The following is a 26216-nucleotide window of genomic DNA, read 5'->3' on the forward strand; positions in this document are numbered from 1 at the left end:
AGCAAGGAAATGGATATCACAACCAAAGCAAACTACAAATCAAATGGCCCTGCCACTGATCTCTCCTTTACTTGGAGTAAAAGCCAGGTTTTTAGAGAGAGTTTAAAAGCTTATAGGGGCAGGGTGGATCCAAATCTTTCTAATTTTGACCTATGCATATTAGGGTCTGTAAACAGATTTGTGATTTATTGCTAGGAGTTCCAGTGGCTATTTTTTTCCCCTTAAGGAGGCCTCTGACTCCTGTTACAAAGACTTAATGCATCGAGGGATAAAGGAACTACTGGCACAGATTTTGGCCCTAACTTCTATCTAAACTCGAGTACTGCTGATAGTTTTAGCTCAAGGTATCTTGAGCTAAAGATACCTTGGTATCAGCAAAATCAGCCCACCTCACAGGGTGGTGGTTGTGGGGAAAATAGGAGGAAGAAGGTTTAGCATCTTGAATTATTTGTAAAAATAACAAAGGTGGGATACAAGTTAAATTAGGCACTAGATTATAGAACAGCTGTAGTTGCTGGAAAACAGCATAAATCTCTGGTTTATCACAGTAATATCCAACTGGAGAGTCTTTCATCAATGTATTTTCTCTTTCCTTAGCTGCCTTGGCTGATTCAGTCCAGTGTTTCTCAACCTTGGCTGCTTGAAGATGGGTGGACTTCAGCTCCCAGAATTCCCCAGCTAGCCTGTGGCCTACTCCCAGTTCTGCCGCTGTGAGCAGTGTAACAATCAATGCAATGTAGAAGTGAGGCTGGAATTCATGTTCAAAGCCCCACCTACCTGCCAGATGAAACACCCAGTCTTTGAGACTTGTTCCAATCTTTGTCAAACAATGCAGAATAGGGTTCTGCTTCAGTGGGGACATTTTTAAGTAACTGAACACCCCCCCCCCCGCCCCCAAGCTAAACTGAGCAAGCTACAAACTTCCTTCACATGGTGAAGGAAAAGTTGGTCTCTTGAAAAGCAGGGCATTGTTCTCCATTCAGATGGGCAGGTACCAGTAGATTAGCTGCTTGGTTCCTCACCCAGCTCTGTATGCAGGTCCCTATCTTTCCTATCTCTTTTAATATGTGCAAATTGAAGCATGACTTTAGGCCTTGGTAATCCGTAATCCATAAGAGTAGCATGCTCCCTCACTTAGGTTTACATTTTCCTCTCTGGGTGAGAAGCTTGCCCTGCAAAATGTAATCCTGGCTGTTCGATTAATCTTCGCAATCTTTTCTTATATAAAAGGGAGAGGGGAATTAAAGATGAGACATTCGGATAAGCTCCAGCCCTGCTTCCTGATTGCCACATGGAAGATGGACCGGTCTGCTAAAGTGCAGCTTTACCTCCATGGGTATGAATTTGTGAATGAATGAGAGAGCAAGCATCCACACTTTAGCAATCCCTGACCTGCAGTCAAGGGTCAGAGAAGCAAATCCTGTAGTAGGCGTGAGGCAAAAGCAAAGAGAAAGCTGAAAGTATAGGCTGGAATGAAAGGAGGCGGAGGTGTGTCTGGCAGCTATACAATAAATTGCCAGTAGTTAAAATAATCTCTCACGCTCTTTTGAAAGTACAGCTAAGACTATGATTTGCAAAATAGCTCTGAAGATTGGACATGCTAGGGAAACTTTCTGGTAAATAGGAATTAAAAATCATGCATGATTTTTAATGTTGCTTCATATTCTTAGTCATGGCGTTTCATATAACTATTAATTTATTAGTCATCCTATGGTTATACAATAAGCTTTACTGGGTTAGTTGGATAGTGTTAAAAAGGAAATTTGTACTAGATTCTGCCATTCAGCCAGGCTAGGGGGAAATATTGAGAAAAGAAGGTTAACCCTCTAGTCAGACCCTAACAAAGGGGGGTGGGCGGGGGAGGGGAGGCTGTTCCAAGAAATCCATCAGATTCCTTTTAACACCCTTAGGGCCCCAGAAAGGAAGACTGAAAGAAGAAAGGACTGTATGTGTATGTGTATGTGTGTGTGTGTTAGTAAATCTGCTGGTGTGAGGCAGCTAAATCAGGTCTCAACAAATTACTCTTAAGACAGCAGCCACTTTTCAGCACTGAGGACACTAATGGTGTGTACTGCTAGTGAACAAAGAAGTCTGCTGGGGAGGATTCGCTGTCTCAACTCCTCTTTGCTAGAAGTTACAAACACAATAAACTTTTTGCAAATATACAGGAATGCAACAGGATAGTCACATGCTTATATAGATTAATTTATGCTCCCCCACACCAAACGTATCAAGAATATTTATAGCTATGCATGTAAATGATGAACTATAAATTGCAGTAATTGAAAAAAGTGCCCAGTTTCATTACAGTAATTCATTTTGGATTGGATTGGTACTAATACCACTAGATAAAGCCTTAGCAAGACCACACCTAGAATACCTAGAAATGATAGCAGTGTTCCAATATTTGAGGGGACGCCACAGAGGAGGGGGGGGGGTCAAGCTATTTTCCAAAGCACCTGAAGGCCAGACAAGGAATAATGGATGGAAACTGAACAAAGAGATTCAACCTGGAAATGAGAAATTTTCTGACAGAGCAATCAGCCAATGGAACAGAAGTTGCCTTCGGAGGTTGTGGAAGCTTCATCACTGGAAGCTTTCAAGAAAAGATTGGACTGCAATTTGTCCAAAATGGTATAGGGTCTCCTGCTTTTGGGGGGGGGGGGTGTTAGACTAGATGACCTACAAGGTCCCTTCCAAATCTGTTAATCTGTTAAGGCTTCACCATTACTCCACACTGTGGTTTAAAATAGCTGCATTTCAGAGGAAATGGCAAATGAAGTACAAGATCATAATAGCCATCTACCATTAAGCTGCAATGATGAAATATACACTTGATGCCATATTGCAAACTCTGCCCTTTTTTTTTTATCCCAACTGCAAGTATGTAATCACAGGGTTTGTATAAGACATGACACACATTTCATCTCTTCCCTCTGGATGCCATAACTCACTGGATGCCTATGTATGAGATACTGGGATTTTCTCATTACAAAATATTAACTCGACACATTGGCAGGAAAATGGACAAAAGTGTGTGTATGTTAGTATTGTTAGAAAACCTGATTAAAAGGTTACTAAAGCAATATATTGTAGTATAATAAATTGCATATGGATGCACAATTTTTTTGAATAACCAAACTAATTTTGCTGTTAATTACAACTTTTAGTATGGTTGCATTTGCTTTCACAGCATTCTCTAACTTTACCCAAATGGGAGCAAAAAGTTGCAGCACAATGTGAAGGAATATGAAAACCATCAGAAATTATGGATTGTGTTCAGTTCTTAAAATAATTATGACAAAAACCTTTTCTACAGTGTTCTGTCAGATAAGACCAACATATGAGAAACAAGTGTGTTGTAGTTGAAACAGCAAGAGATGGCTTTTTCCTCATGACAATATTTGTGAGGCTAAATGGAAATTTGAAGAGAAATCACAATATACTTACTGTACTTGCATGTGTTCCCAAGTGGCACAATCTGAAGCTCGTGAGAAGTTTATCCCACCAAGGATTCCAAATAGTGCCACCCAATTGTAATTTTGATTAAAATTAAAGGAGAAAATATTTAAATTAATGACTGGATAGTAGTAATATTGTATTTGTATTTAATTTGTTTACATAGAAAATATAGCTAGTCCCATCTGCTGTATTTTGCAACATTCTACCAAATGGCCTTCCAAGTTCAAGGACTGCTCTTCGTTAAGTAAACAGCATGCAACCCAGGACATGTCATTGTTATTCTAAAATAATTTATGAAGCTGTTAGAAGAAAATCTTTCTGGATCACAATATAGTAACAAGATTTTTTACTCTAAATTATTTCTGGTTCTTCAAGTGCCCAAATATTTAAAAGATACTAACATTTACTTGGACAGCCATTTAATTTAATGGCTTTTATTTCTAAAAATCACAATAGTCTGATAAGGGTAAACACTAATTTGTCCTAATAGCCTAATCTGATATCCAGAGTGGAGGTGTGTGTGGGTTTTTATGAGAATTACTCTTTCAGCAATATTTGTTCACAAACATGTCAATATTCATGAGTTGATGTACAGACAAACTCACAGAATGCTCAAAACTTTGGTCTCTCTTGAAAGCAAATAACTTCATATTTCTATTTTAGAATGAAATCTATTTCTTTTTGTCTCCTTTGAAAAGGATTAGTAAGTGGCCCAAATAACTCTTTCCCAAGTAATTTATTAAAGAATGGGCTTATGCTTAGTCAATGTCCTTTATGATGCATATAACCTGCTCTAATATACCATTCATCACAAAGGTGAGTAACTCTTTATCCTATTAGGACCACATTTCTTAAGGGATAATCCACTGGAGGTATCCAAGATTGGGCAAGTAAGTTAGGACAAAAGCTAAACTTCAGTGGAAATTCCTATTTTCCCTCCTGGACTAACAGATTGCAAGGCAAGAACAACTAGCTATCATTATAGGATTTTAAAAGGGAAGTTGGAAATCAGGCTAACAGCAGTACCAAGTTAGGTCAGGAGCCATAGATTACCCACCTCTGTGCCAGTAGTAGAAACATTGTCTTTTCAATGTTCAAAATCAACATGAAACACGTAATGTGCTGCTTTCATTTTTGGCATCATTTGACTTGCTGATTTGCAGTTTTCCAACAAAAGCAGTTGCAGACACACTATTTTCATTAAGCTATAAACATAAAAATCTAAATCCAATAGTCCATTGTCCTGTTAATTATGCCTTCCCTCTTTTGAGTTTTACTGTCCTTTTACACATATCCTCCTGCCTGTGCCCAATGCCAGCTTCAAGCAAACCTTTAATTTTTTTTATTTAGAGTTCATAAATACTGTGCCTTAACTGTGTTTTAGTTATAATATTCCAGAAAACTACTTTTATAAAAGGTTTATTTGCCAATTTTAAAACCATACATAAAGTTTAAAACAGGCAAGTCGTATCTTTAGAGATGTCTCCAATGCAGCATTGTAAGGCCAGAACTTCTGGCTCAGTCTTTGCAGTCTTTTCAACACAGCGTGAAAACTTTAATTGCATCCTTTTATTTCCATTACAGGACTTTTCCCTGAGAAAGTAACTTTTTCTTAAGTAAAATTTGTCATTAATTTTAAAACAGGCCTTGTGGTGTCAACAGCTGTGTTCTGGAAGCAGAGGTTTCTTTGGCCCAGGGAGGGAGGAGGGAGGGCAGTCAGAAGATCCAGGAAGGCTTTCCAAGGTTTCATGCCACACCATTGATAGCCTCTTTCAGCAACATCGTTTCCTCCACCTCACCTTGCTGTGTTGTCCGCTTAATATTTTCCATATGGGATTGGCCACTTTTCCACAAAATAGACTTTTCATGTTTGGTTTTAAAAAGCAGACCGTGACCTGAAAAAGCAAACAAAGACAATACATCCTGAATGGCTAGCAGCTGAAGAATAAGAAATGGAAAAGATTCCATTCAGAAGGTTGCTGTATTGAGCAGAAAACTAAAATGATCCCAAACACAAATGGCATTATTACTATGATCAAATGGCTAAAATGGGATAGACAATCATTTTTAAAAGCCACTGCACAGTTGATTATTTAAAGGGAAAGTAAAAAGCCCAGTAATTTTATCTCTTTTTGACAGACAGGATTCTCTATAAAAGTTACAGAAATGTTTATTCATGAGCACTTGCTGATCTGATTCTTAGAGTTATTTTTGTATGACTTGATTAAAGAATGTCACTTTTGTATTAAAAGTAATGTGGCTTTCAAAATTCATACAATTAACATTTTTTAAAAATAATCCTTACAATTTAGCTCCTAAAACACATACATCAGATGAAAATAAAACCACAACAGTTATTTTTTTAAAAAAGATAGTAATTAGTATTTCAAAAGAGAGAATTATTTTGAAACTAAATTTTACATACAGGATCATACCTTAACTGACTGTGGTTAATACATTTTAGGGCTATTTGGGGAATAAAGGATGTAACTGTCATGCTATAATTTGGATGAAGTCCTTTTTTTTTTTTGGTAAAGATGTAAGAAAATCTGCTTTGATTTTATTAAATCAAGCATGTTATTGCCAGGAAATATTTCTGATTTTCCTTTGGGAAATAGTATTTGAAATGTAAGCTATATGTTTACAAGTATAAAATCATGCAACATACTTTAAAATTCCTTCCTTTAGAAATTTGGTACTTTGTTATTTTGAAAAACTGAGTTTTGGTTACAAAGGCACTCACCAGGACAATCTGCTGTCTCTCTGAAAGCTCTTTTCTTACAGCAGCCTCGACACAGATTAAATACACACTTATTACCCTAGGAAGAGATGCAAATTAGTTCATTTTTCATATGATATCACATTGCCAGTAAGTTCTATGTAGTCTGAACTAAAGTGTGAAACGAATCTAAAAACTGAGAAAAAAAACTCTTAATAGACTGCCATTTCATAAGAAAAAGATAATTCATCCTCCCTTTAATAGGATTTACTGCTAATCAAGGAAAACAGGGCAAGATTTAAAAGTGGGATATCCATCTGTTTAAAGCCTCCCAGGCTTTGCTGAAACCTTTTAAAATGTGTCTGTGTCATGGAGATTTATTTAAAGATCTAGAACAGCGACAAACTGGACACATCAATTTTAGAAGAATCTAGATAAGCCTTACACACCATGACAAATCACATCACATCACTATCATTAAAACATTGACTCTTTGCCAACGCTTCTCACCCATCTAAGTATTTGGACAAAATAGCCATCTATTCCCAAGCTGTACAGGTGTGGACTTAAGATATTAACTTTATGGTGCAGACAAACCACACCTACATTGGGAGAAACATCCTACTGAAAAATAACCTTAATACATGAATTCTGCCCCCCCCCCCTTTTTTTTCTCCCAACAGACCAGTGTCAAGAAACACTGCAGGTTATGGATTATCCCGATGATCACAAGTTTCCCCAAGATGAAAATAGCTAATGTTCCACCAGCTGAAAAGAGTTACTGATACGTTTGTATTTCAGAAGTCGGGATTAGATTTAGACTTAGAATACCATTTTAGAATAATTTATATAATCTGGTGGAAGTAAAATCTATTAGGCCCACTGACCAATAAAATATATACATATACACAAGCCAAAAGCACAACAAACTCAAATGCTTAGTCAGTTGTGATCCCACCACAGGCAGTAATAAATGCCATCTTTTTTCTTGGGCAGATGTTGATGTTACTGTATTATTTGTCTATGTCTTTGGAAAAAGAGAGCAAGATCCAGTAGTTGATTATTCATACAATCACAGCAGATGGTTTATGACTCAACTCCCTTATGGATATAAATCTATTCCTTCTTGTTTAGTCTATCTATTCCTTCTATACAGAAAAATTTAAAGAATCCATCATAGATTTGGGTAGCATTATGCTTCTCTTTACAGGTAGTCCTCGCTTAGCAACCATAATTGGGACCAGCAACTCGATCACTAACTGCCACAGTTGCTAAGCAAAAATCATGTGACCATGACAATCTTATGACCTCACTGTTCCTTTGGTAGTTAAGCAAACCACCACAGTTGTTAAGTGAAACATCTCGTAACTGTGATATATTTTATATCGCCTTCTGTATTAACTCCGCTTGTTGCAAGCTCAGAGATGGTGATCATGTCATTGTAGGACACGGCATCAGTCATAAATACGAAGATGGTTGCAAAAGCAATTTTTTTACACTGTTGTAACATCAACAATTGTTAAATGAGGCAACTGGTTAAGTGAGGACTCGCTGTACTGTGCTTAGGTAGTGAAGGTTTTTAAAATTAAGAGAAGTGGTATAAAGTGCTTCCTGTAGGTGGCAGTACATTTCCAGATAACTTAGTAAAATTTCCTTGTTCTAAGACCTACCAGTGATATTTCATTGGACTAAACTGATTTTGCCAAGCAGGGTCAGACCCAGTTCATACTTGCATGGGAATCTTCTAGAAAATAACAGGGCTGTAGGTTAGACTGGGATATGCTGTATGGCTTCTAAGAAAGCTGTATAGTTGTGTTCATGAAACCAGGAGGAGTCAAGTCTGACTTGGAGACAGTGCTTTTTTGGCCTACCTTTCCAAGCAAGCATCTTACAGCATTTAAGCCTATAACGAAGGCATATGATAATTGATTTCTTATTAACATACTGCTTATGACTTTATTTTAAAGACTAGAGGATGAAATAGTTTCAATCATTTAAATTTTTAGACTGCAATTTTACTGTGAGGAATATTATTGAAACTAATGTTGCAGCAGATCCCTTGGCTCAACATACAAGATTTTTAAGCATTTATCATTCCACTCCAAGTTGTAACAATTAGCACATTAATGAAATGTTTAAAGATTCACCTTTGGATTTCCACACTGATCACACTTTGCATATTTAGCTGAAACAAGGAAAAATGAATTAGTTTTCAGGTTATTTCAAACATTTCTCCTAGTAAGTGACATACAATTTCTATCGCTTGAATTTAAAATCAATTCTGAAAAAAAAATAGTTAAAAAGAGATTTTTAAAGTACCCTAATTTAAATAAAAACCTAGGAAGAGATGCTGGCCATAAAAAAAATATAATACCTGTTGAAGGCAACACCTTTTTAAAGCTAACAGGGTTACAAAAGAGAGGGATAGTATTTCTGCTTGCAACTGTTTTGCAATATTTAGTTGGCCTAATTAAGATGTTGCCTCAAATAGTTTTTGAAATTAAATGTTCCACTATTAGCTAAAAGATGTAACAGATTTATTGAAGAGAAAGAAAATATAGAGAACAAGACAACTAAGGATTGCATTTGTCAGTTAAAACTGTTCTTACAGAGACTTTAAACAACAGTTTAAAACATTCCACAACCAACAGAGGATCCACTCCTGGAAAATGCTCAGTGCTTTTGTTCTGTCCCAAAACTTCAGGAATATCAAAATTTGTGATGCAATTATTCCCCTAACATGGTAGCATGTATTTTTATTTAACCATTCAAAAACAAACAAGCATTTAAAAAAAGAAAAAATATCGGTAAGTGGACAGAGAAGTTGTAAAAGTTGTATAATTGGTGCTCAGTATATTGTTATAAAGGGTTAACCATAAAAAGCAGAATGCACTGAATTATTTTAAACAAAAAACAACATATTTTTAAAGGTCTTTTTACATGTCTGAGTTGAAATCTGATGTTATGCTTGTCTATTTTTATTACTTAAAGATAAATCATCCAACAGAAAAAAAGGAAAAAAGGAAATTTATCAATAGATTAATTAACTTATTGATATGCATTGTTAATGAAATATTTAGTTTCTAACTTCCCTTTTGTTACACTCCGGTATGTAATATTTATAAAGATTTAAATTGTTCACTTATTTCTAACTTCAGATCTTTTAATTAATTCTTTTTCCCCTTAAAAAAACATACTCTAAATGTTTAAATTTGCCGTGCTGTATAATTATACACTGAAGTTGTTCTTGCTTGAATTTAGTCAAACTTCTATTGTGAATATATGCTGTTAATTCTCCCATTGTTCCATATTCTCCAGGTTTAAGTTCCCAATCTGACACCATTGGAAATATCTCTTTTCCAAAATTGCACTAAATTATCCTTGGGAGTGTTAATCTGGATCATAGTAAATTGTGGTATTTTTGTTGTTAGGGCCTGGAAATGCCTAATTTTTAAAAAAGGATGGTCTCTATTCAAAATTTGGTTTCTAAACTTTTCTAAATAGCACTGTTTACAGGTAGCCCTATTTGTCCGACTATTCAAAGGAGCTGAATAGCATTGAAAAACTGGACTTATGACCCATGCTTCCAGTTGTTACAATACCCCTTTGCAGTCACATGATCAAAATATTGGGTCCCTGGCAGCATGCCCACACTTACGACCATAGGGACACGGCAATTGGAACTCTTCCCCATCTCTCCCTCCTTTTGGCTACCTCGCTTCCCAAGTGTTGTGAGAATGGGTGCACTATTTAAAGAATGGCAGACTTACCCATTCCCATGAGACCGGGATAAGACGAGAAGGTTTCTGAAGCATCATGAGAAGGGGATGTGCAGTTTGGAGAAGGAATGACACACCCAGTGTGAAGAATATGATCTTCTGAAGCACTGCGAGAATCAGGCTACTGCCATTCTCCAAATAGGAGAGTATTCCCGTGCCTTAAACCACTGTTCTTTAATTGCTCTTAAAATGCAGCAAATGTAAAACTCTGGCCAAATATGACCCTCTCTCTCCCAGCATAGCGATGGCATCTACTCCTTTATTGTCTCACCTGATGCTAAGAAATCCCTGTCCCTCCATCTACCCTTGCCATGCACTGAAATACAAAGAAGGACTATTTGTTAATTGCACAGTCCCCACATTTTCCAAATGTTTATTTGGTGACCTGTAGTTGCAGAAATTTTGAGAAATTCTGTTCCCTATGCTTGAAAAGAGATATTTTAGAAACATAAATGCCTGATGCTCCTATTTTTAGTACAGTTATACCCATCGACTATATTATATGCAGCTTTATAACTTACGTTTTAATGAGGGATCAAAGCTTTTGTTGGGATTCCTTAACTTCTTCTTTTGTTTGTTTTTTGAGAGAGAATCAGAGTTCCCATCTTCTTCATCCTCCAGAGCTCGTTTCCCCCGAGTAGTTCCTTCTATGACAGGTGGGGCATTTTTGTTGCACGTTTCCTTAGGCCTGTGAAGGTTGAATATGTAAACATCTAAAATGCAAGGCAACAATTACTTTATTTGCTAATACCACCAATTTAGGACCCTACAGAAACGCCTTAAAAATAACAAAGCAGAGATACCCCATGTTCTCCTGCCATCTTTGTTCCATTGTAGAAAAGATATGAGGTCATGTGAGAGAAGACTGAATGGATGAACACTGATGAATATCAGTTATAAATGGTTATATAAAAAGAGATTAAAGAGGAAAAAATAGTCTGCCAACTACCTTTTTTCTTCCTATCCTGATGGAAGGGTAAACCAAATAAGTTTTTTTAAAAAAATTCACTTCAACATCAACTCCTTGAAAAATGTTGTTTCTCACGATGCTCCTCTTTACTGCTCTAATTAACAAAGAAAGTTGAGGACATCCATTTATGTTATTTCCAAGTAGCTAAGCTCCAGAAAGCAATTCCACTAAGTATTGAGTAGAAATACCCTTCTCTCTTGCATTAGAGTGGAACAAGCCTAGAGGAAAATGCTCAGATCCGAAGGAGTAACGAACATGTACACCTCAATACACACAAGGATGGCTATTCAGAGGAAAAATATCACATGTTGCAATTATTATTACAGCTCTTGTTACATGGCAGAGTGGGAAAAAAACTCAGAGTGCCATGGACAGGCTTCTTAAGATATCATTCCAGTACTATATTCCTTCACCTTCAGGATTACTTTGATAAACTGTATGTATTGCACAAATTAATCTGACAAATTAACAATGCAATACAAGCACTCACCCTGGTCTGAGGTATGGCTGACAAATCCAGTGAAAGAAAGGTAATCCTCCCTTTGGCTTCTCTTCTTCCTTCAAATGCGCTATTTCTTCCTACATATAGAGCAGAAGCAATGACAAATACAATTTTTATAGGGAAGAACCAGCCTAGCCTGATAGAGCAAAAATGAAAATAAAACCAATGTATAAAACCAATGCATAACAATGTATTAAGCCAGAGTTCCCCAACTTTCCGGACCGGCAGGGGGAGGGGTAGAGGGGATGGTTCTGTGTGAGTGGCAGGCAAGCGCGCATGTGCAGCTCCATTTAGGTCAGTGTTTCCCAAACTTGACCCTTTGAAGATGTATGGACTTCAACTCCCAGAATTCCTCAACCAGGCATACTGGCTGGGGAATTCTGGGAGTTGAAGTCCATGCATCTTAAAATAGCCAAGTTTGGGAAACACTGATTTAGGTGTACGTCAGGTACACGCGCCTGCCGCTCATGCAAATGGTGCATGCGCACGTGCTCGCCCACTGCTCATGCAAGTGCGCCCATTCCACTGTCTGACTCTGAATGGCTCAAGGCCGAGAAGTGGGCCATGGCCCAGGGGTTGGGGACTCCGGTATTAAGCCATTCGATGAAACTAGAAAATGGAGTCTCAAAATACTATGCTTGTGCATTGCTTTGGATTTAATTCCAATAACGTGCATTTGTGTGCAACTCTTTGATGTAGTCATGGCTGTTCCCAGGATTGTGTTTCCTTTGGAGGATGAAGGAACTTCAAAATGCCTTAAATAAAAGTAACACTAAATGGGTAATCCTGGAAGTTAATGCATTGTTCATCTTCTTGGATAGGGAATTTTGAGAAATAGCAGCATGCTGGAATAGCAGCCCTCATCGCAGAAGGCAAGCCAGCCATTTAGCAGAAGTCGTCCCACCATTCATTCACCCTGCTTCTTTTTCCTACTCATCATTAACCTTACTCACAAGTGCTGTTACTCTAAGAAATCAACTCCCATCTCTCATTCTTTCTTACACATTCCTTTACCCCTACTCACACAAAGTGTTCTGCCCCAGTTCCGAATTTCCAAGGATATTGACACACACCAACGGTCCTTATCAAATTTATTAAGTAGCAAGAATAAACAAGACCGGCAAAGGTTGGCAACCAGCCCAAAAAACAAGATATGATAAACCAAAATACTCTGATAATAAATATGAGTTGTTTCTAGGAAGACACTTACTAACAGTGTGTGACTTAAATAGGCTAAGGGAGTGGCCAATTATCCTCAAGCCTTACTCTCGAGGAGACCTCCTCCTCCTGAGTAACCACTCCTGCCTTTTGGCAGCCCTGCGTGCTCGAGCATTGAGGAGAGGCTCCTCCACTTCGCTCTCTCCACTTGAAGGAGCCTCTGGAGGTTCTGAAGGCCCTGGCTGAGTCTCTGCCTCTGGCACCACATCCTCTTCAGCCTCCTCGCTGTCCGATGCGAGCGCCAGCTGTGCCGGCTGCTGGCGTGACACCACACCAGCCTCCTCGTCGGGATCAGCCACGATCCGTGCAGGCCGCTGGCGGGCCACAACACAAAGACACCAAAACAAATCTATTCCAACTCCCTACTGCTAACACCTGCCCATGCCATACTTTCTGCATGTCCCTATCAACAATAACAGTGGCAGAGCCCTCCTTCCTTCTTTGCCTTCCTTTTCTATTTTTAATAAGTCCCCAAGCAGGCAACACCTAACCCACCTATTTGCTACCTCTATTTTTTAAGAAACCCAGTGGGCCTGGCTGGAGCCCAGGAGCAATAGGAAGAAATAAAGAAAGCCAACTGGCTAAAATCTGCTGCAATCATTACACACTTTCAGTAATAAGAAGTTGTTAAGAGACATTAGCTTATCTTGTTTGACAAAGAGAAGTTCTACAGTACCAAGCTTTTCCCCATGAAAAGTTCAGGGCTACTGCAACACAAAAAGCATCAGCTGGTACCTGGCAATGCAACTTCAGCTCCCTGTTGACAGCCACGAGTCCTTCCAGTGTTTTCACTTTTGCTAATTCATCACGTAGTTGCTGGTGAACCTGCAACCTGAGGGAAACCAACACAAGTGGTGAAGAGGAGATTTCAGTCTAATCTTAGCAGACGAGATGTACAGCTTCCATTCTCAACTGCTGTGAGATTCCGCTCCTTACATGAACGGGGGTGGAAATCCGCTGTGAGATATCTCATAAAACACTACGAACAGCAGAATCACTCAAAGTCTATAGAGATTCTCAGTCATCCAGGTCATGATTGTCCCAAAGGTACAGGACTTGCTTCCTGAAAAAGCACCTTTGGGACAACCATAGTTGGATGACTGAGAATCTCTACAGACTTTTAGCTATCCAATTTTGGATGAACACCCTTTGAATGGTGTGGGAGTAGGAATGGATTTCCAGAGGGGGGTGGGAATTGCAGACTACAGGAACCAGGAGCACTACTCAGGTGACCCTGAGGACACAGATAAACCTCCAAGTGCTTCAAGGATGCAGATTACCAGCTGTCTGCAAGGAATATAAATCCTTCCATTCCCCACTATCCTGTCAGAGCTGAAGAAGCTTTTGGATAAGAAGGGAAACGTCTTTAAAGGAAAAAACAAGGAAATCCAGGTGCCTCCTGAAAAAAAGCACCTTTGGGACAGAATCACTCACGTGTGATGCCAAAGTTTGAAGAGATGAGCTCTGACATAGGACAACGGGCAAGGATATTGCTGTACTATTTGTAGGTATTCCTCAGCCACCTCCCAGACGACAGGATTTCTTCCTTCAAATAAAGCGGGATTATGAAGATTGCCCTCTAAAAGAAGAAAATCCAAAAAAGAAAAAAAAAAAGGTAAGCAGTTTTTGCCTTAACTGATACATGAAGGATTCCCAATGGGAATTAGCTGGTGCTGCTGGGAGTTAGAGAGCAAGTTAAGCACTTCCTTCTCTTGCTTCCAAACTTGTCATCCAAGTATTCCATATTCTCAGTGCCTCTGCAATCACACATTGGAAACCCGAATTTGTGACTAAATTACAGAGAGTCCTCACTTACTGACTGTTCATTCAGTTACCGTTCAAAGTTATGACAGAGCTGAAAAAGGAAAATTTCAACCGCTCCTTGAATTTGTAGCTGTTGCAGCGTCCTCATGGTCATGTGATCAAGCAGTTACAATGGCTGCAGCATCACATGATCACGTGATTGCCATGTACGAATTCCACAACCGGCTTTCAACGAGCAAGTCAATGCGAAAGCCAGCAGGAAGTTGCAAGTTGCGGTATTGTCATGTCATGCTTAATAATCTGCATGATTCACTTCACAACCGCAGCTGATGAGGTAAGTTGGGCATTGTTATGTGATGTTTCACGTTAAAACTGCATTGCTTAGTAATGGAATTGCTAACCCCAATTAAGATTGATGACGACTAACTGTATGTTGCTCACTCATTCATATTTCTCAACATGAAATTAAAATCCATTTCTTGCTATTTCAGAACAGAAATTGTTTTAATTTATTATTTTACCTCTTCTGTGAAATTAGTGAAGCCTTATTTATCTGATGTTTTCATGGAACTTCACAATTAGCGTAGTTAGTTGACTACCCCGACTTTTCAAAATTAAGATTTCAATCACTTTCATTAGTATTAATAGGGAGGGGTGTACAAAATGTTTCATATTAAACTGCTTTCAAGCACGAGTTTTACAAAATGGGCTGTTTCACACATTGTGGAAGCATTTCAAGTTCAAAATACTCATTAGCCGCCCATATTTGCTCGATAGCGGGATGAGTGGCACATAAATTTCATAAATAAATTAAATACATAAATTTCAATACCTCTTAACTGCTTGAAAGCAGGACGCTTTGCAAAATTTTGTGATCAAACTATTTTGAGATGAACCATTTTCACACTCCTGGATAATCACCAATGTTTCAGGAAAAGCACTTCTCTTCCAGAATCCAAATGCAAGCTAAGAGGTGTTAATATGCATATACAACCGTATTTCATATCTTTTGTTTCTCCATCTAAAACAATAGATTTTATATGCAAACTCAAATTCATATTTAAATAAACTATTCAATAAGCATGTTATAATAGCCAGACATTCAAATCTTGTATGGCAGATATCTTCAAACTGTGCTCCATGGAACCCAGGGCTCCCCAAGAACTTGATATGATCCCTTGAAAGACTAAGGGGTTGAGGGGGGGGGGGAAAGACCACTTGAACCCAGCCAATTTTCTATCACTGGAGCTTTACTACCAAATCAGGGGGTCCAGGAGTTTTTTTTTTTAAAAAAAACTAGTAGGTTCCTTGGCCTGCAAACCACTTAAAAAAAACCCTTGTTGTACAGCATTAATTATCTCCTCTGCTTTTTAAACTAAAGCACTAAAGGATGCGCCTGTTAAGTCTTCACGCCATGAATGATACCCATGTCTTCCTTAGAGTTATCAGTAGAAAAGCATTTTTTTTATTATGGGTTCCTTATTAATGCATATGCTTTCTTTCATCAAGGTTCCATGTAATGCCTATGAAGCCTTGGAGCTCTTGTTCCTGGTTCATCTGGATGCAAGAGACGAATGTCTCTGCCGACTGCCAAGGGTTCAATCCTCACTGGCTCAAGATTGACTCAGCCTTCCATCCTTTTGAGGTGAGTAAAATGAGGACCCAGATTGTTGGGGGCAATATGCTGACTCTGTAAACCACTTAGGGCTGTAAAGCACCAGGAAGCGGTATATAAGTCTAAGTGCTATTAACTGCTAGCTTTAAAAATTAATCATTTTGAGTCCTCTTCAGTTATTGGTGCCTTTTGTGTGAGTTATCCACTACAGTAACTGTCCTATTTTTCCAATGGTCAATATTAATGTTTGGATGTGTCACCAAGTCTGTACAGTAGATTTTCTTCCAGATTGGAAGAAATAACAACTAGAATAGCAATGAGAAATCCACTTCACTATTGTTGCAAGAATATTGCATCACCATGTCCCTAAAGTCACCAGGAGTCTTGACAGAGGATTACCTATGTTTATCATATCTGGCACCGCTGATCTCTGCTCGGAAGATTTAAATCACTGTTTTAAAGGATAATGAAAGCAACAGAAACACCAGATAACCACACTATGAGCAAGAGTACTTCGTATCATTTAATCTCAACAGTGAGATTGAACAGTTTCTTTTTCTTTCCTACCTGCGCTCATCACGCCCTGAACTCCTGTCTTCTGAATACACCATTCCACATCTTTGAGGTACTGAATGTTCCCATTTGCAAAAACAGGGATTTTTACAGCCTTTCTATGACAGCAAATGGAAAAGGAAAGGTAATGCATAAATAATAGAAATCAAAACCTTTTAAGAGCAGCAAACTCTTAGATTCACCAAACAATATTTTCTCTAAATTGAAGGCATTCAGTGCCCAGAAAAAAAAACTCCTAACGTACCCTGAACTGAGGACCAAAAGCAAGAACCTTGTCTCTCCCTTCCAAGATACAATATTCCTTCCAAGATAAATATTCAAGTCCTACTGATAATTACTGATAATTATGTGGCTCAGAGAATTAAAGGGCAGAACCCTCTGGCCTTTCCCATTGGTCAAGATGTCATAGTCCAAGAACAGATAGTCAAAAAAGAGTAACAGGAAAGGAAAATTGACTTAAATGCCAATAAGTGGCTCACAATTTCATTTCATTCTGGCTGTGAGAAACTAATCTCCTGCCTTTCTTAGCCCCTCTATTCCTCTTCTCTAATAAATCTCGCCTTCTGCAGAAAGTAAATTTAATGACAAGAGTCCATTTCTTTGCTTTAATTCATGTGGACCCATTGGGAGGCAGTAATTATCTAAAAGATGAGATACCAATACAGTGAATCAATCTATATACTTTCAGAAGCACAGGGTCCCTTCCCCAGGTTAGCTATGGGTATTTACCTCACAGCCTGTATGTGCTCCCAGGAAGCCACACCAACAAGAGGTCCTTTCTGTTCTTTAGTGCGCCCATGGACAGTTAGAAGCTACAACAAAATTGCATTTGTCTTTCAGTGTGAATGAGACAAACAATCTTAGAAAATATTTCATTTCTCTGTAATGCTAGCTGGGTTTTTGTAAACAAATAGTCAGGAATTCCAAATTCCACATCTAATTTCTTCAGATGACATTACAGATAGTCCTCAATTTAGGACCACAACTGAACCTGAAATTTCTGTTGCTAAACCAAGCAGTTTCTAAGTGAGTTTTGCCCCATTTTATAACTTTTTTGCCACAGTTGTTAAGCAAATCACTGCAGTTGTTAAGTGAATCATGCAGTCATAAAGTGAATCTGGCTTCCCCCATTGACCTTGCTTGTTGGAAGCCAGCTGGGAAGGTTACAAATGGTGATCACATGACCTCAGGACAATGCAACTATCATAAATACCCACCAACTGCCAAAGGCCCAAATTTTGATCATGTGACCATGAGGATGTTGCAATAGTCATAAGTGTAAAAACCGGTCATAAGTCACCTTTTTCAGTGCCACTGTAACTTCAAATGGTTGCTAAGCGAACGGTTGTATGTCGAGGACTACCTGCACAAGTTGCTTAACAACCACAAATGGGACTGGGAACTCCATCACTAAGCAATGTGACAGTTAAGCAACACATCATGTGATCATAATGGACTTATGACCTCACTTCCACTGTGGTCATTAAGCAGATCACCAATGGTCATGAAGTAAGATATCATGTGATTGCAATTTGCAATTTCACTGCCAGCTTCTCCATTGATGGAAGCTGGCTGTGAAGTGCACAAATAGCAAATGTGACCATGAGATGCTGCAACAACTGTAAACGCCTGCCAGTTGTGAAGTGCTTGAAACTATCACATGTCTGTCAAGATGCTGTAATGGTCAGAAGTATAAGGAACAGTCATAAAGTGACTTTTTCAGTTCCGTCATCACTTTGAATGGTGGCTAAACAGGGCAGTTGTTAAGCGAGGACTATCTGAATATTTTTCCTCAAGTACTAAATAAGCTTATTGGAACATGGAACATCTGTATCTATTTTATCTAAGAAAATTAATAACTTGTTACTGACATCAAACCATATTAAATATCTTGATTTGTGTGCTATTATATTGCAAATACCTCCTAGTTAGTGGAATGAGATCAGCAGTACCTTGGCCATATTAGATATCCTGAGCTAAAACTGAGCTTTAATTGCATTTGTCATATATGCCAAAATTTATCAGTATTAATCTTACTATGGTATTAATTAGGCAGAATGCTGCATATGGCACAAGTATGACTAAGGCCTGTAACATCCCACCGAAATGACTGTGGGGGGTTTGCAAACCCAGAGCCTATACACTACCATGTAAAGCATTACAATATAATCCTATATTGTTGGCTCTGAACCCAAATAATTGTTGTGTTAGCAGTAAAAGTTAACTGACTTTATAATGTAATGAGGAATAATTACAGACCAAGTTGCATTTAACCAACAGACTGGACAACTGCAGGGAATTTCTAAAGAACAGCAACAAAAAGGAGTAGAATTTGCATACCTTGGTAGAATGTTTACTAAGGTTTAGAAAATGGAGAGGAAATGTTAAAATTTGTAAATGCTGACAGCCAGACCATGTTTCTGATGTAGGAGTGAATGTTTGTTGGAACAAGCAAAATTCACTATGAGTAATAGCATACATTTGCCCATTTCAATGAGAATTGGCTATGTCAAGAAAAACATGGAAACAAGTTAAATGCAGGGGGAAAAGGATTACTTAAAAAGCAAGGGTTGTAAAATAAGAACAAATGTGGTCAAGAATTAATGAGTAGTTAACAAATGTGGGCTGAACACCAAAGTGACTAATTGTATATATGAAAAAAATATGCTGATATGGTTTGATCATGTATAGAGAGAATGAATATCAAATAGCCAATACATATAAGTGAACAAACTTAGAAGAAAACTGAAAAGTAACAATTGAATAAATTTTATGTCATTCTCAAAAAGACAGAAGTTGAATCAACTAAAGGCAATGTATGAAACTATGCACAGATGTGGTGAAAGCAGGGGGTTTTCAAGGATAAAATGTGGAGAAGTAGAGTGAATAATATTAGTGTAAATTAACGTTTTCTCATGTTTGATTTATGTCTTGGTTTACATTTCCCTTCCTGCTTTTCTGAACTTTGCATAACAGTTAAGCTGAGAGAGAATAGCATGATATATATGTACATATACATATAATTAATATATCAAAACAGACTGTAATGAATTCCTTACTTGACAACCAGCTTTCTCCAGTAATTGAGCATATTTCACAGTTTTACTAATTTCTGGGAAAACACGGATTTTGCATGTAATAGGTACAGAGAGCTTTTCATTAGCCAATGCAACTGGAAAGCAAGAGAAAGAAACTGGCTGAATCCGGAAGTTACATTACTAGGAGAACAAATAACTGCAATCCCATTTTCTGGTACTCTGCATACATTAACTGCACAGCATATATTGTTGCATGTATACATTATTGCAGGAATAATTAACTACTAGCCCTACTGTCTCTGTGTGCGTCAATTCTACATTTGCAAAAATATTCTGTGGATGAAAGAAGTATCTATAGTGGATGGATAATGCTGTGTCAGTGACCCCAAAGCAATGAGTGTACTTTAAAAATATGAGCCAAAGGCCTACCATATTCACTACTGCACCTTTTCAACTCAGTGACTCTTCTGTCCTGCATTGGGCAATTAGGAATCAGCTGTCAGTTCTGTTTTATTTTATCATTAGCTGTAGCCTTCTTCTTCTAGTCATAACTAGCAAGACAGCATATCCACATCAGAAGCATGGGGATACAGTCCAGTTAACTGTTGCTGGAATTACCCTGCATCCAGCAAACCCTATAGAATTATTTTTAGTTGTATGGTCAAGACAGAGGGACCAGTTACCAAAATCAATGTTTATAGCTTGCTGTCTCATCCAAACAGGATGGATGCAGTGTTATGAATAAATCTTTATGCAGGAGCCCCAAGGACAAATATAATGCATTTTGGTTCTATTCTCCTCCCATCCCATCCAATGCTCAAGAACTTTCAGGACTTACTCATTCTCTGGAGAAGGTCCCACTCCTCTTGCAGGAATGCTCCATAGTGACCTAAAAGAAAATCCAAAGAATTACGGCCTAACAGGAACTGGCCCAATGTTAGATACACAAAATAGCCACAGCAGTAGACAGTTTTTTTCCTCTCCTCAGGCTCAAGAATAAAGTTGGAGAATATATTGGAGAAATAAAAAGATTAGAAAAAATGACTGCGCATGGAGTAGAGGAAGTAGAAGATAATCTATAAAATGGCTTTTCCTAGAGAGTTCACAATTACAAGCATTTGTTTATTTAGTCAGAGGGCGTTGGATTTAATGGCACTTTGCTAACTCATTCCTTTCAAGGGAGGATGGTCATGTATCAATAAATGCAGTTTTGTGGCCTAAATTACTTTAGATTCCAATTTATGCTTACCTCTTTTTGCAATCATCTGAGGACACCCCAGATTCAGGTCTACTGCATCACAGTAGTCTTGAGCTAACAAGGCAGCCTCGACAAACACTTCTGGATCATTGGCACAGAACTGTAAAAGAGATATATAAACCAAATAGTAAGCTAAGCATTTATTTTAACATCAAAATAACAGAAGCATTTAACACATTTATAAAAGAATGTCACTATGCTACGAAACACCTTCTATATTGCGTTATTAAGTATGACAAAATATTTTATATACTTGTCCTCCCCAATTTAAGTAATATTGTTGTTGTTGTTGTGACTACCTGACAAGATCGGATTATAACTTTCCAGTTAAATACTCTTTGATTCATCATGACAGCATTCCTTTTTCCCACAACTATCACCATGATGGATAAGTTAACTGGGAGAGAATGATTGGTCAAAAGTCATCTAATGAGCATGAGTGACTGAGGATGGGCTTGAACCTAAGTTTTCTTTGTCTTAGTCCAACATCTTAACACGTATATCACACATGCTGAGATTACAATTCTTATCGCTATAATAAATGTCTGTGGATTATGGAAATTAGCCCTTGAGTAGGTGCATTAATTATTTTAAAATTAATTCTGAAATATTGTCACACAATGCAGAAAAATGTACTACACAACAAAGATATGAAAGCCCGTTGAAATCATCTGGTCAGTATTACCTGTACAATTAAAGGTCTGTCTTCAGGACACACTTCACAATACAAGTTTTCCTTACGATAATTGGCATCTCTGACAAAGACCTGAGCATGCAGCATAGGAGTATAACATAGGTGGGCCCCATGACGGCGACTTAACAGTCTCCAAGCCAATTCGCTTTGATCCACCATGGGAGCAACCACAAAACGGGCCTCTCTCAGTGTGTTTTTCCAAAATTCAAAGCCCTTGGGTTTGGGCATCATCCTTTCACTGGAAAGAAATACAAACAGTAAATGTTAATATCCTCTTATTCATCTTAAAACGTTATTATGTTATACATTAACTGTACTCAACAACTAACTTGTCACATGGTACCCATTTACTATTGCAATCTATTATTTGTGTTGTTCTTAACATCTACATACAGTAGTCAAATGCTCAACACTGAGCATTCAAAAGAAAAAAGATCCAGAGTTCTGTTGTGCACTTAAAAGTATATTTGTTGTTGTTGCTAAGCCAATAAATCGTGTCCGACTCTTTGCAACTTTATGGACCACAGCACATCAGACAGCTCCCCCACTCCTGTCTTCCACTGTCTCCCTGAATCTGCCCAAACGCATACCCACTGCCTCAATAACACTATCTTATCTTCTGCCGTCCCCTTCTCCTTTCGCCTTCAATCTATCCCAGCATTAGGATCTTTTCCAGTGAGTCCTCTCTTCTCATTTGGTAGCCAAAGTATTTGAGCTTTAGCTTCAGTATCTGTTCTTCCAAAGGACAGTCAGGGTTGATTTCCTTAATATATATTTAAGATTATGGAATAGGAATAGAATTAGAATAGAATAACAGAGATGGAAGGGATCTTGGAGATCTTCTAGTCCAACTCTCTGCTCAGGAGTAGTGGCAAACCTGTGGTACGCAGAGCACTCTCTGTGGGCATGCGTGCTGTCGCCTCAGCTATTTCAGGTCTTTGCCATGCATGCTGACAACCGGCCAGCTGGTCTTCGGGTCTCTGCTGCACATGCGTGGGGCATGGGTGCACATGCACCGCCTTGCAGTTTGGGCAGGGTGCTGACACATGTGCGAGATGCCTGCACGCATGAGCCCGCATCTTGCAGTTTGAGCGGGCACACGCACTTTGGGCACTCGATGCCTAAAAGGTTTGCCATCACTGCCCTATACCATTTCAGACAAATGGTTCTTAAAAGTTCTTAAAAACTTCCGGTGTTGGAGCATTCACAACTTCTGGAGGTAAGTTGTTCCACTGATTAATTGTTCTGTCAGAAAATTTCTTCTTAGTTCTAGGTTGCTTATCTCCTAGATTAGTTTCCATCCATTGCTTCTTCTCCTGCCCTCAGGTGCTTTGGTGCATAAGCTTAACTTCCTCTTCTTTGTGGCAGCCCGAGATATTGGAACACTGCTATCATGCCACCCCGTCCTTTTTTTTCATTAAACTAGACATACCCAATTCCAGCAACTGTTATGTTTTAGCCTTCAGTCCCCAATCATCTTTGTTGCTCTTCTCTGCACTCTTTCTAGAATCTCAACATGTTTTACATCGGGGCCACCAAAAATGGATGCAGTATGCCAAGTGTGGCCTTATCAAGGCATTATAAAGTGGTATTAACACTTCATGTGATCTTGATTGTATCTGTCTGTTAATGCAGCCTAGAACAGTGTTGGTTTTTTTGGCAGCTGCAGCACACTGCTGACTCATATTTAAGGGATTGTCCACTACATAGTAACTATATTATTTAAATTATATACTTACCATTTGTTAACAAAATTGCTGAACAGGAAGGATTCTATAGTTTAGGATCCATTTCCTACAATTTTTATATTCTGTGATTACTATTTTATGATTCTGTAGATCCTGCTTTATAACGCTACAATTTACCACATTTTATTTTCCTTACTCAGTAATCTAACTTGCCCTACCAGAGCTTATTAATTTTATCTTGAGAATTAAGATCAAATTAAAACAATGCTAACTAGAAAAACAGCTCTATGAAACACTTCTATCTTCTTGTCTGCAAGGAAACCAGATCTGCCAGATCAAAGTTTAAGTATAAGTGACAAGTGAGTTATTTCCTCTTCAGCTATGTTTCTTGTGTGTGAAATTCACATATTTTGCAATTAGTCCCCCCCCCAAAAAAATATTTCTATTTAGGGAAATAAAGAAAGCCCTGTTATCTGATAAACGACAGAGCTGGCATATCATCTTTACAAGGTGAGGGAACCAATCTCAATATGACCGGATTACCTTTTGATGTTGGCAGAGCATTGGTCTCTACTAGGTCTGGCGGGGAAAGCCAGCTAGCCTATATAGGGAGACTTCCTAGAATTATCTAAGAGAGGAAAGCGCGAGGTGCTCTGTGAAAGGTGTCTTGTGGTCTCCATCCGGCAAGGGGAGCCCATGCCGGCTTCCATCTAGATTCATCTTTTCGAAAAGCAGCGGCGGCGGCGGAAAGGCGCTACGTTACAAAGCGGGACCCCGCTCACGGTCCTGCCGCTTGGCCAAACCAGCCCAAACCCCGAGCTCATCTCCCAGCCCTGCTCTTCGAAGAGGGCAGCCCTCTATAATAAAAACCAGGCCAGGAGCCCAACCCGCCTCCCCTTCTCCGGCGCCTCAGCCGCCCCCCAACAACCCTTCCCTCCCCCCGCCCAAGCCCTTCTTCTGCCCGATTGCACCCGACCCTGAGACGCCGTGGCTGAGGCCAGGCGGGGCCATTAAGCCCCCCTCAGAGAACGCACCAGTCATTTCAGTCCGGCCCGCGTGGGAGGGCGTAACCTCGAACCGGCCCCCCTCGGAAACGACGGCGCGGAAGAAAGAGGCCGGGCGGCTTCTTCCCGGCCGCCCGGCAAAGCCTCCCTCCTCTGCCGGAAGGAAAAACGACGAGAGGAACTTCCTGCCTTTAACGCGGGGCGATACTTATAATACTTAGCAGGGGTCGGGTAGCTTATGGCTTAAATTTGTGTTTTAGCGCGTAAGTGAATTCAGGCGATTGGATTAGTCAAGGACATCAACGGTTGAACGCGAGGGGCCATAATTCCCCGTTCCTTCCCAGCTCCCTGAAAGTTGTAGAGTCGCTCAGGACTGAGCTGAGGAAAGTCGGCTTCCCCGGAAGAGAGAATTGACGAAAAGAAATATAGTTAGGGCTACGAGGAAAGACTCTGTAGAGATTCCCAGTCGTCCAGGTCATGGTTGTCCCAAAGGTGCTTTTCCTGGAGGCAGCTGGGCTTCTACTTACAGACCATATAGTTGGTCACCACACTATAAAAAAGAGGTGGAGACTCTAGAAAAAGTGCAGAGGAGAGCAACCAGGATGATTAGGGGGCTGGAGGCTAAACCATATGAAGAACGGCTGCAGGAACTGGGCATGGCTAGTCTAGTGAAGAGAAGGACCAGGGGAGACATGATAGCAGTCTTCCAATATTTGAGGGGCTGCCACAGAGAGGAGGGGATCAAGCTATTTTCCAAAGCACCAGAAGGCCAGACAAGGAATAATGGATGGAAACTAATCAAGGAGAGATTCAACCTAGAAATGAGGAGGAATTTTCTGACAGTGAGAACTATCAACCAATGGAACGGAAGTTGCCTTCGGAAGTTGTGGGAGCTTCATCACTTGAGACTTTCAAGAAAAGATTTGACTGCCATTTGTCAGAAATGGTGTAGGGTCTCCCGCTTGAGCAGGCGGTTGGACTGGATGACCTATAACCGTGATGGCGAACCTGGCACGCGGAACCATATTTGTGGGCATGCGAGCTGTTGCCCTAGCTCAGCTCTAGCGCACATGTGCGTGCCGGCCAGCTGATTTTTGGCTGGCCCCACCCACACCGCCCTCCCCTCCCAAGAGTCTCCATGCAGCCCGTTTTGGATGCCAGGTAAGTACAGGGCTCATGCGGAGGCTCTGGGAGGGCATTCTCGGCCTCCAGAAGGCCTCTGGGAGGGGTGTTTTCGCCCTCCCCAGGCTCCAAGAAAGCCTCTGGAACCTGGGGAGGGTGAAAAACGGGCCTACCGGGCCCACCAGTAACCTTTTTGCAGTTGCATGCCAAAAGCGGGGGGAGTGTGGGGGGTCACACACGCATGCGTGTGGGTGCAAGGGGCATTGAATTACAGCTGTGGGCACGCGCAACCTGCCCTGTTCCCCCTGTTTTTGGCACGCGACGGCAAAAAGGTTAGCCATCACTGACCTATAAGGTCCCTTCCAACTCTGTTAATCTGTTAAGACATCTATTAAGACTTTTATATATACAATTTGGGATGAACACACTTTGAATGGTGTGGGAGTATGAATTGATTTCCAAAGAAAAAAATTGCAGACTACAGGAACCAGGAGCACTACTTGGGTGACCCTGAAGACACAGATTAACCTCCAAGTGCTTCAATGACCCTCTAAAAGGATGCAAATGACCAGCTGTCTGCAAGGAATGTAAATCCTTCCATTCCCCGCTGTGCTGTCAGAGCTGAAGAAGTTTCTTGGATGAGAAATGAAACATCTTCAGAGGAAAAAAATAAGTCCAGTTGCCTCCAGAAAAAGCACCTTTGGAGGAAAGACTCATTTAGCGGTCTGCCAAAAAGTCAGCCAGGATCTCTCCTGGCTCCATTTCAGATCACTGCAGCCCTGTCACTTAATGGGTGGCATGTGATGTCCC

The 26216-nt window shown here is 39.6% G+C and overlaps 1 protein-coding gene across 3 annotated transcripts; it reads right to left on the reverse strand.

Moving 5' to 3' along the window:
- Window positions 1–4865: 4865 nt before the first annotated feature.
- Window positions 4866–24442, reverse strand: DUS1L (dihydrouridine synthase 1 like). Of its 3 annotated transcripts, none has more exons than XM_034412925.3 (14): window positions 24315–24442; window positions 21584–21830; window positions 20890–20998; window positions 20479–20529; window positions 19662–19774; window positions 17332–17414; window positions 16597–16700; window positions 14085–14229; window positions 13386–13482; window positions 11421–11509; window positions 10482–10648; window positions 8329–8366; window positions 6206–6281; window positions 4866–5357 (listed from the first exon to the last, which is right to left on the reverse strand). In XM_034412925.3, exons 2-14 carry the CDS (start codon window positions 21821–21823, stop codon window positions 5209–5211), a joined length of 1461 nt encoding a protein of 486 aa, XP_034268816.1. In that variant the 5' UTR covers window positions 21824–21830; window positions 24315–24442; the 3' UTR covers window positions 4866–5208. The 3 variants fall into 3 exon arrangements, with proteins under 3 accessions (XP_034268816.1, XP_034268817.1, XP_034268818.1); XM_034412926.3 differs by having other exon boundaries at window positions 23824–24324; XM_034412927.3 differs by having other exon boundaries at window positions 23332–24324.
- Between the last annotated feature and the right edge of the window lie 1774 nt (window positions 24443–26216).

Source organism: Pantherophis guttatus, chromosome 2, assembly GCF_059756535.1.
Source record: "Pantherophis guttatus breed Tessera chromosome 2, ASM5975653v1, whole genome shotgun sequence".
NCBI lineage: Eukaryota > Metazoa > Chordata > Lepidosauria > Squamata > Colubridae > Pantherophis > Pantherophis guttatus.